We start from the raw sequence: 15,444 nt of genomic DNA, 5'->3' as shown, positions 1-15,444 counted from the left end.
GGCAATCCATCTAAGAGAAGGTCACTCTAAACAAACCTACGTCCTGGGGACCTCACTGCCACTGTCCAAGTTTGCTTGTCCCCGGCAGATGAACCTCAGGATTAAAGGGTGGGCTCAGTTCAGCGCAAGCTGTGTCTCACCTAAAAAATCCACTGCACAGGCTCGGAGGGTTAATGACCTTTCCCAAATCTTCGCTCGCGAAGACTGGCCATTATTATAAAAAGAACCTAGACTAGTTTAGATGTTGAAGTATCCAGTAAAGGTTCTTAAGTTACTTAACATGAATTCATACTCAGTTTGCACTTCAGTTACCTCTGTCTGCATCTGACATGTGGTTACTGTGTGGCTTGGGAGACTTTTATAGAGAACTTTTGTCAACCCCATATTAAACAAACCCTTGTTATCTTTGAGAAGTGTCATTCTACTGCTCTTTGAGAAATGCCATTCTACTACTTAGTGCATGAGAAGATCTCAGCAATTGTCTGCTACTTTTGATCCATTGTTATCCTTTGAACTTTGTCATTTTGGCAGGAATATATGGTATTCTTTTTCTGAGACTGTTAATTTATTTTTGCAAAATTTGCTATTATGAATATTTCTTTTGTGAAGTGTTCTATTTCATTAGACCGTGGAAAATGTGTCAAAGTCAGGTGGTGCTTCAGATTTCCGCAATTGCCAAACAGCATTTTGGCAATGATTTTTAAGACCTGAGAAGCTGAAGAGGGGAGAATTTTAACACAGAGAACAGAGATGGTGACCTGAGATTTAAGTCTCAGTTTCAGCTGGCATTAGAAAGAACGAGCTGTGTACTGATATTACTGGCAGTTCTGTCAGTCCGTTTAATTTCTTCTTACTTCACTTTTCAGCACAAGGGGATCTATGAAAGAGGGCAGAAATGAATATCTGGAAATGCTTATTTTGGATAGCAAGCATGAATATCCACGGGCCAAACTGATGGCAGACTTTATTTCAGGATACATTAGACATTTCCAATTCTTCATGCTCAGAAGGCAACAACAGATAGTGTTTGTTTTGGTTGGCTTTCATGTAACTGCCAGCTATCAGCCTCCTCAGGAATTTCACAGGCAATGGAGAAGAAAAGAGAAGGAGTAAGCATAAATATAGCTGCTATCACAAAAGGTGGGATAATATGCATCATTTATGGCTCCGCAGAAGACAGCTTAGTGTCTTGAACAAAGCATGTCACCTATTTATCATAAAGGTGTTCTTACAAATGTTGGCCTTGCACTAGCAGGTCTACTTTGTGCACAGAATTATTTTTTCCTTTTTCTCTTTTGGTGGTAGGACAGATATAGAGCTGACATGCCAGCACTGAAATAATATCAACATACTTTTTTCATAATTGCCAGTCAGTCAAAGGAACACTGTTGATGTGACTTGTTGATGTAGGAAGAGGTCCAACCCATTTGGCTCTAGTAAAAAAATGGCTGATTGTCAGCACAGTAGACAGGGATGTCAGAGTCAAAGATATTTTGATGAAGGACCATGTGGGAGTAGCTTATGGAAGTAAATGAAATAAATATATGTAAGTTTAATAAAATTGAAAAGAGGTCACAACAAGTAGTGGAGATTTATAGTTACATATTAATTGAAAAGAAATCAAAACAAAATATCAGAACTGTTGGTATAGAAATAGGATGTACTGGTAACCTAGAACAAGATTTTAAGTTTTGTAGATGATATCTGTTGATATGTTAAAATTCTGTTCAATTACATATCTGATGGACTCAGAACACTTGTGCTGTCATAATCTGTGACCTGATACAATAATAGCAAAGTCTTCTTTATTAATAGAATATTAAAGATGAATGAAAAAGATCTTCAAGGGGTTTTTTACAGTTTATGTTATCTGTCATTTGTCACATTAAGATAGCATTCTTCTGAATATTGTTAGTTACTAACATTGTTATAGTTAGTTAAAACTTTACTGATGCCATCTTCTTTGCTCTTCTCTGATTCACTTTGTTGGTGGTTTGTTTTTTGGTTTTGATTTTTTTTTTCTTAATTTTTGTCTGGTTTTGAAAACTGGATGACTCCTTACATTCAAACGTTTCCACTGCCTATCCTAAATAAAATTTAGAAATGTAAGTGCATGAAAATAAAAGGAATGATATGTGTTTGTAGCTTCACAGAAAATGATATAGGAAAGTTTGATGTATTCACAGTGTTTGAATCACATCAAGCATCTGTATCTTGTCATAATCTCTTGATTAAGCTAAAAAAATAATTTATTAAGATAGCAACACACCTGATTACTTTGCAGGAAAAAAAATCTCCAACTTCTATAAAGCATTTCATTGAGGCTAGACTTGTTTTTAAGGTACTGTATAGGGTACCGTGAGTAATATTTGGACTTTTCTTAAAGATTATTGTTTGGCCACCTTCTGTGATTTTTTTATAAGCACTTACTGCTGGACCCTCAAGTAGGTTTTAATGTGTCATCCCTCAGGTTTTTTGAGAGCAATAAACTTTTGAAAGTTTGGTTGTGATAATCTATTTCTATAGTTCCCATTATCTATCAGCTGTATTTCAAAATGTAGCATTGAGGGTATTGTTAAATGTTTCTTGATGTGTGACAGGACACGGGATTGAAATTTTAGACATATAACTGCTGGGGTTCATGAAGAAGAAATAATAGTCATTAACTGTATGGGGTCTGTGGAAGGTCAGTTGTGTAGGGAGCTTAATGGCTCATCTAGCCTTTTCTGTGATTCAGTAAAAGCTTTTATAGAAAGTAGATATTAGGCGTTTCAGGAGATTTCTTGTGAGGTGCTCTGAAACTATATGAATAAAAGACATCAGATTTCTCATATTTCTTTACTTTCTGATTATTATTTGTATGTTAAAATATTAGTGATTACATGCAGCATAATGTGCTGAAGTCCTAAACGATGTTGGATTCTTCAGGACTATTGTTTTCTCAATAGGCAAATGATTAAGTTTTTCAAGAAATGCCACTGGCATGCAGACAACCATTTGTTTTCAGTTTTACTGTGTAAAAGAGTTATGCATGCTAAAATTGTGTCTGATGAAATGTTCCTCTGAAACCATGGTTCTGAGCATCTTCCAAGTTCCAACTCAAATTACAGGCATTTGTGGAATTGGCATTATCCCTGTCCCTGCAGACAGATATTAACATCAGGAGAAATTGCTCAGACTGTTAAACATAATGTAGAGTATTTATCTTGCTGGGTTTTTTTTCTTAAAGTACACAATGAATTAGGTCTCTCTGTTCTCCTTACTAACGCTGCTAAATATGGTTCTGGCAGTGAATTGTGTCATAAAATTCTTTAGGTTTGAAAAGACCTTTAGGATCATTGAGTCCCACTGCTATCCCAGCACTGCCAAGGCCACCACTAAACCATGTCCCTAAGTGCCACATCTACATGGCTTTTAAATATTTCCAGGGTTGGTGACTCAACCACTTCCCTGGGCAGCCTGTTCCAGTGCTTGACAACCCTTTCTGTGAAGAAGCCTCTGTGTTCCACCCATGGTGACAGTGCCCTGTTCATACAAAGCATGCTGTTATTTTTGGATTGCCACAAGTAACACAGAAAATGGATCTTTCTATACTTTTCCTTTTGTATAAATTAAGAAAATTCCAAGATTAGAAATTATTTCCCCTTCCTCCTGCTAATCTCGTACCTTAGTTATGACCTGCTTGGTATAGCTGCTACTTGGTGTAGAAGCTTAAATGTTGATTTAAAAGAAGGACCTGATGCATCCATGTGGTGATGGTACACAAGCAGAGTACTAGGAAAAGAACTTTAGTGCTATAAGGATCAGTTTAACAAGGAATTTATTATTTTAGTTTTGAAGCTAACTTTTCTTTAACAGAATATGTTGGCACAATTTTATGTTTACAGTTGAAAAACTTTTTAGTTTTTCATTTTCTAGTATGAAAAACTGTCAAACTAACTTGGCAGATTTGTTTTTTTCTTCAATTACATTACTTTCATAAACAACATCTAATCCAGTCCTCGGGAAAATGCCTGCTTTTCTCCTTATGAACAGTGCATGACCTGTGCTGCAGATTCAGTGATGGCTCTTCTTTCATAGTTACTTCTAAGTAGTTTTTAGAAGTTAAATTAGTTGAAAATCATCAGTGTAAGCTGATTGACCTGAAAAAAAAGATTCCAGTGGCATTTAAATTTCAGGGAAATACCATTATTTTTTTGCTTTATCTGTTGGCTAGCAACGTTGTAGTTGAGGTATGGTTCACTACTTAGCTATTCCCAGGTCTTTCCTGATTGGAAACTGCCATGAAGAACAAGGTGAATAAAGCAGTTTTTTGCTAGATTGTCCAATTAGGTTTACTACAAGAATTTTTTTGATAGCAATAGTAAGTTACTGCAAAAGCTTTGTCATTGTTGTGTAAATCTGCTATACTGTGTACCAGAAAGGTGAGGAGGTAGAACAGAAGCCAAATTGCTCTGATCTTGCTTCTGATGTTGGGTGTTTTATTGCTTTTAAAAATTTTCAGGTTTTGGTATTGAATATCAGGTATGGCAATATATACAGTTCGCCTAGCTATGCTGTCTATACTTGTAATTTTCAGAGCCAATCAAGAAAAGAACTTCAAGTGTCCCTGTGAATTCCAGGTTGTTTGGAATGGAAAAATCAGAAAAGAATGCACACACATCATTGATAGGCCCCTGGCTGTAGCCAGTATTGTCTGTTTCAGGTGATCAGAAATCTTGAATTACATCTAAAAATCATTAGATGAACTTTCTATAAAAGCAGAATTTCTATAAAGTATTTTATAATTTCCAGTATTTTGGAGGTAAACTAAGAATGACTTAGATGTACCTAAAGACTCACACTAGAAGGCAACACTGCTCCCTACCCCTGGACCATCAATAACCCTTGAGCTTTTCACCCATCACTGGATTCCACAAACTGACTGGATGCAAACACCAGTGTGTTGTGTGACTTGAAGAGCAGACAGCACAACAGCCTTCTGAAAAATCAAGTGCATCTTGCTGCTGCAACTTTCTGTCTTCGTGTTTTGCGCTTGGTGCTCCCTTGCTAACGATGGCTCACACAGCTTGTGCTATTTGGTATATCTTAGGTGTGTTTGTAAATGTTACCCTTAGGGGACTGCATGGTCTCTGCATGCTCGCTCATGGGAATGAGTTTTATTTCCTGGGGGAGCCCTTCTGGTGCCCTGACAAGGGACGGAGGGACACGGGCGGAGTGTGCAGTGCGAGAGGTCTGGAGGGCTGGCACCCGCTCCCCACACAGCCCACTGTCTGCCCACAGCCCGCACACACTGGGGCCTTTATGCAGTGCCACATACATGCGCCGGAAACATCCCACAGAATGTCCCTGGCACAGCCTGGCTTTGTGCAGTCTTCTTGCTCAGGGACAGTCTGTGGTAATTTCATAGCGTGTTGGAAGATTCCTGCATGAAGCATTCTTTCCAGCCATTAGAGGGATTTTTATTTTGCTGTTAAAGTTCGCTGGAGCTGACGGTTTTTCAGCTGGGTAAAGCTGACTGCGTGCGTGGGAAATAACTAGAGTATAAGCAACAGGGTTCAGTGAGTATTCAAAGCTACAACTGGTAATTCCTCTTCAGATTAAGAAATGAATAAGCTTCCTGAGCAGAATCAGGCACAGGATGTGAAAGTCACATTGACACTTAAACAACCTTATAAAATTAAAGAACAAGTTGAATTGAATAAATGAAGCCTGTCTTCAAGGAGAAATAACTGAAAATGTGTAGTCTAGGTGTGCAAAACTATAGTATCACTATGCATGTATGAAAGAGAACATATTTTCTGTATTGTTTAGCACAACCTTAAATTCTTTTAAACAGAATTTAAAATACCGTAACTTCTTTTCTGTTACATTAGGATATTGCTTCAACAGAATATTAATAAATATTTATATTTTGAACTGTCTCAAAAACTCTTAATATTCTTCAGGAATAGTTTTATTCCATGGAATTTGTTCCCTTCAAGCACTACACTCAAGATTGATGACAACTGAACGTTATGAATGTATTGTCTTTTAAACTCTTGACTATTTCAGGTCTAGAATTTTGTCTGAACAGACAGTGGATGATTTATAGTGATGTTTTTAGGGTTACAGATCGGAAAATATTAATTATAGTACAGCTGTTGTCTGCATACACTGTTATCTTTGCCTCTCAAGTACTGGCAGCCACTTGGTTTTGGCAAGGTGAACACAGCTGGGCTCAACTTTTTAAACTCGTGTCCAGTGTGTGGGGGTTTTCCTCCTTTATTTGTAGCTAGAAGGACCCATTGTGACACCCCTTTTTTGGCCTCCTATTTTGGGACCGTTTCTGTCATCCTGTCCTATGGAAAATCCTGTGGAGGAAACTGAGGTGCAGAGAGAGATACTGCTGTGTGCCAGTGCCTGTCTGTTGGGCATGTCCAGATAAAGTGTTAGCTGAGACTCCCAAAGATGAAATCTCCTCCTTTTGAGGAGACAGAGGATAAGACCTCTTTTTAATTCTGCTAGAAAAGTCTGATGTTTAGATAGGAGGGGCCATGATCTCTTCTTAGTAAGTATGCTATGGGGCCAGTGTAGTTCAGAGAAAACAAAATTTTAAAAAAATCTTTCACTCTCTGATTAAGAAACTTCTTTTTGCAAAGTATTCTGCACCCTCAAACCCAATTAGTAGCATTCAACTCATCAAAAATTCAGTTAGCATTTGGAAACATAGAATCTGTTACATGTTTTAAGGACATCATCCTGTATTTCAGACTTCAAAATAAGCTTTTTCTAAGAAAAGAAAGGCTTCCTATTCTAATATAAATTGAAATCTTATACACTCTTTCTAATGCCATGAAAAACACTTTGCAGCTGTTCTTGAAGGACAGAAAATTGTGATTCAGCATGTTAGTGCTTACAAATGAAAAATTTAAATGAACACGGATTGATTACTGGGTAATGAGTGCTGATAGAAGCTGAAGCTAAGTCCAAAACATTGGCTTTGTTCCTACCTGGCTAACTCTTCTATTGGAAAAAGTTTCACATCAAGGGAAATTTCAGTCTTGTGGAACACAAAACAAAAAAAGGTTTGGAATGTCCAACTTTCCTGGAGAACAGAAATTCCACTGTGCTCACCAGCCCTTCCCCAACCTGTGAAAACTGAGACAAGAAGAAGGCTACAGAAAGAATTTACAGTGTATTAACATAAGAAAATATTAACACTTGAAAAAGCAGCAGTATTCCCCTAGTTTTCTTGGTAACTGTGTGCCCTGTTAGACCAATCATACTCTGAAATGTATTTAATTTCTGGTGTATGGCATGTCTTTGTCCCAAAGCTTCAGACGTCCCACACAAATGTAGTTCTCCTTAAACTTTATAGCTGTGGCTCTAATGCAAATCATCATTTTCCATTCTAGAACTGCTGGAGGGTTTTGACATTTTGATGCTGTGCAGTTAGTTTCTGCTCTGAAGTCTCACCATACACCAAACTCTGTCTAGGTGGCATTGATTGGTTCTGAACACTTGCTGCTGGCATCTTTGTCAGTGGAAAGGCTCAGTGTTTTGCAGTTTTTCACCTCCAATTTTCCATGAAGCTGATCACTAAAATGTACCTGTTCCAAAGAAACGTCTCAGTGCCAAGTTTGAGAATAGATGACATTTCAGTGTGTTTGTGCTCAACTGATGAAATAGTTAAGTGTGCAATTTTCTGTTTCTCCCTGGTTTGGCTTTTGTAGATAAATTAGAGCCAGGTGCACAGCTCAAGCCTTGCTTGAACTTTGATGCTTTGCTGATCCCTTTAAGTGTGCATAAGTAAGGTGGTATAAATGGCTTGCCTTTTTCTTAGAACCCCAAAGGTCATTGCAGTTTTAATTCGCTCAGGTGGTGCTTCAAAGAGCGTTATTTTATACAGATAATTCTAAATAGATGTACATGATATTTCCACTACCAGAACTTCAAACCGTATTTCTGTTAAAGCTTGGATGTACCACACTAGTAAACCTAAATGTTTTCGCCTTAGAATAAGTGTGTCTAAAAATAAACTGGCATTAACCTTTTCAGTATCATGTAATATGCATAACAAACCCACTAAACTGAAAAAAGCAGAGTTATGTTTTGAAGGAGATTTGATTTCCAGCTTTGGCAACAAGCTGGGTGACAAAAGAAACCAAAGTCATTGAGAAGAGGTACCTAATCATCATGTCAGCTTGACATACTCAATTGTAGGATGGAACTTTTTTTCCGTAATCTGTTTTGAAAACCATGAAATAGTCGATAGCAAATGTTAGTTTCTCAAGATGTGTGAACCCTCTAAAAAAACCAAGCACTATGGACCGGGTTTGCATGGTGTTGACCTGAATAAAGGGATAATGTGCTTAAGCAGCTTATGCATTCTTCAGTGCCCTTTGGAAAGGGAGCGGCTCCACAATGGTTTGCCACTCAGGGCGCAGACGTGACCACTGTTCTTTTCACTTTCTGAATGTTTCATTCTTTTGTCTCCGCCCAGGGTTTCTTACTACGTTGTTCCAAACAGGGCTATAAAGGAACTTTTTGGGGCTATTTCTTGTCAAACTGTAACGTTTGTTAAGCAGAATGCACTGAGCTGTAAAGGAATTTTGAACTCTGAGTATATAGCTGGCCAAGCTTTTCATCAGTGATGTGTTGCTGAATTAATTGTTTCTACTTGTGAGACTTCCCAGGCTAGAGGTTTAAACATACTCCAGAAACACTGTAATAATTGTTTTAAATATTCCACATTAAATTTCAGCATCAAACATACGTGAATAAACTCAAGCTGTGGTCTTACAAAGGGAGCTGCTTTGAAGTTCTGAGTTTTAGTGTTGACTATAGATTTAAATGCTCACAGACATGAGAGATGCAAAAGGAAAGTAGCGAAAGGAGTGTAAGAGCCTATGTTTCAAGGCAGACCCATGTCTTGTTTAACACTTTCTGAACAGAGTAACTGTGATGCCTATTTCTCTTGAACTTTCACATAATCACTGGCCATCTGATCTCGCTTCTTGAAGGAATAAGCCTGACAGTCTGGCTGCAAAGTGCTGTGGAAACATCTTCAGTATTTAAAAAATAAAGGGACTGAAGATTTTTTTTATTTCATTTCAAGCATTGTTTTACAAAATGAGAAAAAATGAGAAAACAGACATTGCTTAATAAAAAACTTGTGGAAACTCTTTTAAAAGAGCGCATCAATTTAGGAAGAAGAATTACGGGAGTTGGAAAGAGATTAAGTTATTTACACTTAATTGGACAGTGGAACATGCAGTATGTTTGCATAGGACATGAACTGGCATGAAAAGCTGGGGCAATGGGATTTTAGAAATGGGATTCCTGTTTCTGAGTCCTACTGTGATGTTCCTGTCAGAGACTCCTGGGGCTTGGCAGTTCTTTGTGTGCTCAGTCTGGTGGGAAGCAACAGGCTCTCCAAACTTGCCTGAAGTTTACACATTGCTGAACAGTTCATTTACACTTCCTGTGAAATTATCTCCCAGAGATAAAAAAATTATCCTTGATTTTTCAGATTTTCCTGAGGTCATTTTAAATAACTAGACAAACTGAAAATTGAAATGAAAAACTAATTCCAGAAATAGTTCTTGACAACAGAGTTTGAAATGATCATATAAGAAAAGAAGACTGTAGAAAAGGGACAATTACATGTTAGAAACTGTTTTGAATTGGTGATGAATTTAGCAATGGTTTTAGAAAATTCAGCTTTTAAACCTGCTTGATGTTTTAAAACATTCTAACCTTACATCTTTACTTTTTTGTGGAAGTGGAGAGTAAAGTGAGGGAGAGACAAACATTTCTATCTGTAGGTTTGCATCAGGATACTCCCAGGGGATGCAGAATACTACCAGAGGTTTTAAGTTTCATACTGATTCAAATCAATCTTTAACAGGAACTTCTGACCCAGAAGATTTTTCAGTTCTACAACATAGAAAAACTGGGAGTGCAATTTAGGCATTTCTCTGAAATTCAGAAATCTCATTTCTGATTCTCTGTTTGAGGCAGCCTTTTTGCTTCATGTTGCATGCTGAAGGCTCTCTCGGAAGGAGAGGTCTGTATTTTTCTTTACAATGTTTTTCAGGTTAAGTTGGTGTGCAACAAATTTCTGTAGCTGTGTTGGGTTTCCAAAATGGTTTTGAATGAAAAATATTTAATCAAGCTTCTGACCGATTCTGCTGGCTGTTTGGGCATGTGTAGGAGCGTTGCACACTACATACAATGGCAAAATTAGCTTATTCATTTTCAGAGGCATGTGAGAAATAACAGCAAAGAGCGTATCTGAGTTCCTGAGAGAGCCAGTGAAAATGTGGGTCTGGGGAATTGCTGTAGCTGAAGTGGATTGTCAAAAGCGATTGCAAAGCACTTTGCACACATTTAGTATTTTGTAAGTTATAATTTGGAAATATATCAGACCAAACCAGGACCTTCTAGTAGTGAAAACGTGGAATAATTCAGGCTTGGTGTTTTTATGGACCTAGGGGAAAAGTCTGTATCATAAATCTAAAGAAAGAAAAAGTACAAGATTTAAGCATAGGCAAATTCAGAAATCTTATCCAACTGATGGAACGTGGATAATTGAAATGGATAATGCTGGAATCTAAACTGATAATCTAAAAAGCCTGGAAGGAAGAGGTCAAAGGCTTGTTTATGTTTTGGCATATTGAATTTTAGAAAGCAGCACACTTTCCGAGTATCGGCTCATCAACAGAGTTGAAATGATGGGCTCTGGGAGAGATTGTGGAACATGATGATAGAAGTAAAGACAATGTCCTTTTTAAAATGTCAGAGCACTGTCAGGATATAAAGGAAAAATATAAAAGTGCTAACTAAAGCTTTAAAAGATACTTTTGAAACCTGACTTCCCAGAGTAAACTTTTTCAGTTGGAAACTATACACTTCCTTTGAGACTAGAGTATCCCTTTTCTTTGATACAAAAGGGTGTTTCTTTAATCTCCTTATGTTTCTTCAGTCTTTATGTAGACATGGATAAGTGGATATGTACTTCATATGCTTGGATTAATCTTCAAACACTGTATTGTTCTCCCCTTCTTATTAAATAAGAGTGTAGTATTGTAGCTTGCTCATGTAACAGCTCAACCATTTTTTTTAACAGACATTGTTGAAAGATCCTTTGTATATTGGGCTGAGACACGAGAGAATTAGAGGTCAAGCCTACGATGATCTTCTTGATGAATTCATGGAAGCTGTGACTTCAAGGTAAGTGATATATCTGTGCTGTTCCTTGATGAATTCCACTATGAACTTCATATTGCCAGAAATAAAGGTCAGTAGCTTAAGAAAGGAAGGCAGAGTTGTTAGGTTCCAAATAATTTTTATTTTGAGCATACGATTTTATGAGTTTATAACTGCCTTAACTATTTACCTTTAATATTGTAAATATATGAATTCACTGCATGAGTGGTAAAACTCATCTTGAGATGAGTGAACACATTTGTCAAACTTCTTTTTCAAGATTTGGGTGGCTAAGTATTTGCCTAATAATTCTCTATGCATAGTGCTGTGCCTACATGATTGTCTCTGTGATTTCATATGTGAAATGTCACCAGCCTTAAAGAAGATCTCACACTCGGCAACCAGTGCCTCTGCTCCCACCAAAGCCACAACAGGACTAAGCTTTCAGTGTTTTAATTTTAAATGTCATGGTATGGACCTATACCAAGTCAGCTCTTTTACTTGCTTCTTTTTTCCTATACAGAAAGTAGTCAAATGTATTATTAGACCATGATCCATAAAATAGTTCTTGTTACACATCAAATAAAGTTTGCTCATATTTTCCTTGTTTGTTAAAATATTTGGAGTTCTAGCCCTGCATTCAATGTGTATACCTAAAATAGCTCAAGTGCCAGGATCCTTAGCAGAATATGTTTTCTGCATCTGCATCCCAAAGTTGAGGCTGAACTGCGGAACCTGCAAATACTTTCCATCTCTTCAGTCTTGCCTTGTGCCCCTCAGCATTTTGACTCCATGTTGTGACCTTACCTGAACAAGCACAACCTCTGTTCTTTCTGACTTAGTTGCTGTGCAAAAGAAACTTGGCCAAGCAGGAGGTATTAATTTCCATGCCTGAAACACGTATTCCTTCATGTATTACTATACTCTTCCCCATCATCCCCAGTTAGCTGCCACTCCCTTGTTGATAATCTTGCTATGAAAGTTGCTAATTTGGCTCTATCCTGTAGTGTGTTTCTTCCTCTGCAGAATATTCCATTTCAGATAAAATTGATGCACCTTCCTAATAGATTCACGTCCCTAAAAGAAGGTTTAAAGCATTAAGAAATTGCTCTGTGGTTCATGTTTTGAGAATCTCTAACATAATGCATTCCCTAACTCACCCTTTCTTTAAAATGAACCCTTGTTCTTCTTACTGAAGGATATCATCAAAGTCAAGCAGAAGATTATCTTAGTAATGTTTGAAGGTCTGGTTGACATGTTCTTTTTACTTAAACATCTTTAAAGCTCTGTAATTTTGAGCAATTTTGAGCAATTTGTGTTTGCTTGACCTGAAAGATCACTTTGTTCTCATCTAAATCGCTCATGGTCAGCAATAGTGTAATTTATTTCATGTTTGAAGTGGGGCTCTTAAAAACTATAATTCAGACTTTATGTGGTTTACTTATGAACTGTGTTGGCTGTACTGCGACATCTATGTTGATTATGATACTTATTTGCTAAGGTGAAGGGAAAAGTGATGTAGTTAAGTCAAAATCAAGTCCATTTGATCAATAATTTCACATGTTCCTAAATTTGAATTTGTGTTTAATGTACCACTGGCAGACTAAGCACTTGCAGCTGATTCTGGCATAACAGGTCTGTCTGACTGTTAAAGATGCAGGTCATGATTCCCTTGCCAGCCATTGTGGTGATCTAGGTAATTGTATACTTTGGTTAAATAATAGTTACTTTTTCCTTATGAAAGTTTCTATTATGTTTTTCCTCTTTTCACTTTTCTTAGCCTTCTGCTGGCTGTTTCACTGAGGGAGTATTTGTGTCACTAATCTTAGATGCATGTTTGGTCTGTTAGATTTTAGGTTAGTCATATTTATAGTTAGTTATTGCCATAGTGCTCCAAAAGAAGCATTCTTAATTAGCATTGCCTAATCAGTTCCTGGAATGGAAGAAGTTTTGCAGAAATCTGTTGTCATGTTTTCAGTACATCTCCAAGACATACATAACCATGAACATTGTAAAGCACAAGGCTGTCGTATATTTTTAATAAGCCTAAGTTAAAGACACGGTGATGACAGATATTTTCAAGTTGGAAAACTATGTGAAATACCTATTTTAGATCTTTTTCACCTCCATAATTCTCCAGAGAGGCCAAATGCTAATAGAAGTGAGAGCCAGGTTTTAGCAGCACTGCCTGGGAGCAACAAGGAGCAGGCAGCCGTACAGGGCGGTGCACTTTGTACAGGCTTTTCATTGGCTTCCAGGGAATTTTCCTAGACATGCACATCATCTTGATTGATTGTTAAATTTTGAAAACCTAGATTTTTATAAGCTGATGCAGCATAATTTATAGTGTTTCATGTTGAAACATGACCTTTATACAGTAAATGCCATAATGTTTAATAAAGAAAATGGTAGTTTCATCAACTGCAATACTTTCCTCTTCTCAGCCTCCACTGCTATTCACCCCCAGAAAGATCTTCTTATGAAACACAATTATTTATGAAAGAGTCAGGATTAAAAAAAAGCAAACCAACAAACCCACAACTTAAACTATCCATTACTAAAAGATTTTGGTACAGTATCCAGTACACTATCATGGCAGAATGGAACTAGTACATTGTGATTTTTCCCAGATGTGGGAAGGCAGAAGCATATGGAAAGTGTCTGGATTTCTCTTGACATGAATCCAGTGAACAGCTTTTATTTATTTACTTATACATTTATCTGTTTATTTATTTATTACCAGTGCCAGCAGCTGCCCTCTCAGAGGGCATGTACTGTAATTTCTCTGGACATTAGCAGGTATTTCTTGCTCTTGTGTCAGTGTGGTAATTTAGGGGAACAGGAATATTCTAAATGGAAGGAATGTTTTATTACATGAGGGAAAAATGGACAGTTGTCTTCATCAGTGAAGAACATAAACTGGAATTCAGAAACGTTTGTTAAGTTTCTATACAAAGAAGTAAATTTTTTCAAATTACAATTTGTTCTTAAATATCTATGTTTACAGAGGAAACTCTGAGAGGAGGGGTTTCTAAACAACACTTCGGTAGCTGGGATTGATCCACCAAGACTTCCTGTGTAACCAGAGAAAATAACTCTATGTTTTTATTCCAGTTCCTATTTCTTCCCTACTTGACTGTGATAATGCAAAGAGAAATATATAAATGGCCAAGAGGTATTCATGTACAGTAGTGAAGGGATTATGGAAATGCTTGAGAGGAAAATATGTAAAATGGAGATGGAACAAGAAATGATAGAAGAGTTAAAAACCCCTTTTCAATGAGAGAGACTTGAATTGTCTAATACAAGAAATAGATTTAAAGGGGATGGAAAGTTTTTTCCATGTTTCAAATGATATTTCATTTCCACAAATCTGGTAAAAATAACTCCACCCTGAAGCCCTCCAAAAAATGTCAGAGTAGGGAAGAACAGCATCGTACCAGCTTGCTTTCTGCTGCAGGTCACCTCTGGTGGAAGTCATTGTACATTGGGCAGGGACAATACTGAGTTACACCTCTGGCCTGTGAACAGAAAGGAAACTTAGAAAATGGAAAGAATCTGATGGAATTTCCATGGTTTGTTTCCTTGCCTACCTACCACAGCCCCAGGGAGCTGGGTGGAATTATTATTCTGTTGTGAGCTAAACCCCATGGATTTGTGATGTGTAAAAGAAACCCTGTATCACTGAAATCATCTTTCTCTGTGTGTGTGACTAAGTTTTCAGTTTCACTTCAAGATGCAAATAATAGTGGTGGACCCTTGAAAAGTAATACCATGTGTTGTCTACATTCTCTTCTGTAATCATATTTTGATTAAATCCTTCCCTGCTCTTTTTATATGCTGTGCTTTTCTCAAGTTTGTGAGTTATAAACCAAGCTGCTGACAATTGTAATTCAGTATGTTCCATCCTAAATTACCATGATGTAGTCATTATTCCTCATTTGCCTGATTACATTATTCACAGATGGTAGCAGTGTTTCATTTCACTTTGTGTGTTACTTTAAAACAGTGTTTTATGGTAAATATGGTTTAGCTAGCTTTGAGAACAACTGTAAAAGCAATGTATCCACAAAATACAAATAGAAAAATGTTTTAATAGATGCTTTCATTTAGTAGATTTCATTAGAATATAGTTCAATTTGTGAATAAATAAATTCAAACAGCCCTTACTTTTGGCAAGAGAATATACTAGCAGAAGTCAACTTAAAAGGTGCATATAGCTGTGCATCATTAAGGGAGCGGCGGGACACT

The 15,444-nt window shown here is 37.1% G+C and overlaps 1 protein-coding gene across 1 annotated transcript in view; it reads left to right on the top strand.

Moving 5' to 3' along the window:
• The window catches only part of ME1 (malic enzyme 1), a 169,397-nt gene that overhangs the window by 77,577 nt on the left and 76,376 nt on the right, over nt 1–15,444 (top strand). The window contains exon 6 of the mRNA XM_017824728.1: nt 11,114–11,217. Coding sequence (XP_017680217.1) covers nt 11,114–11,217 — 104 coding nt within the window. The remainder of the gene's footprint in view (nt 1–11,113; nt 11,218–15,444) is intronic.

This window comes from Lepidothrix coronata, unplaced genomic scaffold, assembly GCF_001604755.1.
Source record: "Lepidothrix coronata isolate B3197 unplaced genomic scaffold, Lepidothrix_coronata-1.0 Scaffold4, whole genome shotgun sequence".
Lineage (NCBI taxonomy): Eukaryota > Metazoa > Chordata > Aves > Passeriformes > Pipridae > Lepidothrix > Lepidothrix coronata.
The sequence above is the reverse complement of the archived record's forward strand: the minus strand, read 5'-3'. Positions and strand labels throughout refer to the sequence as shown.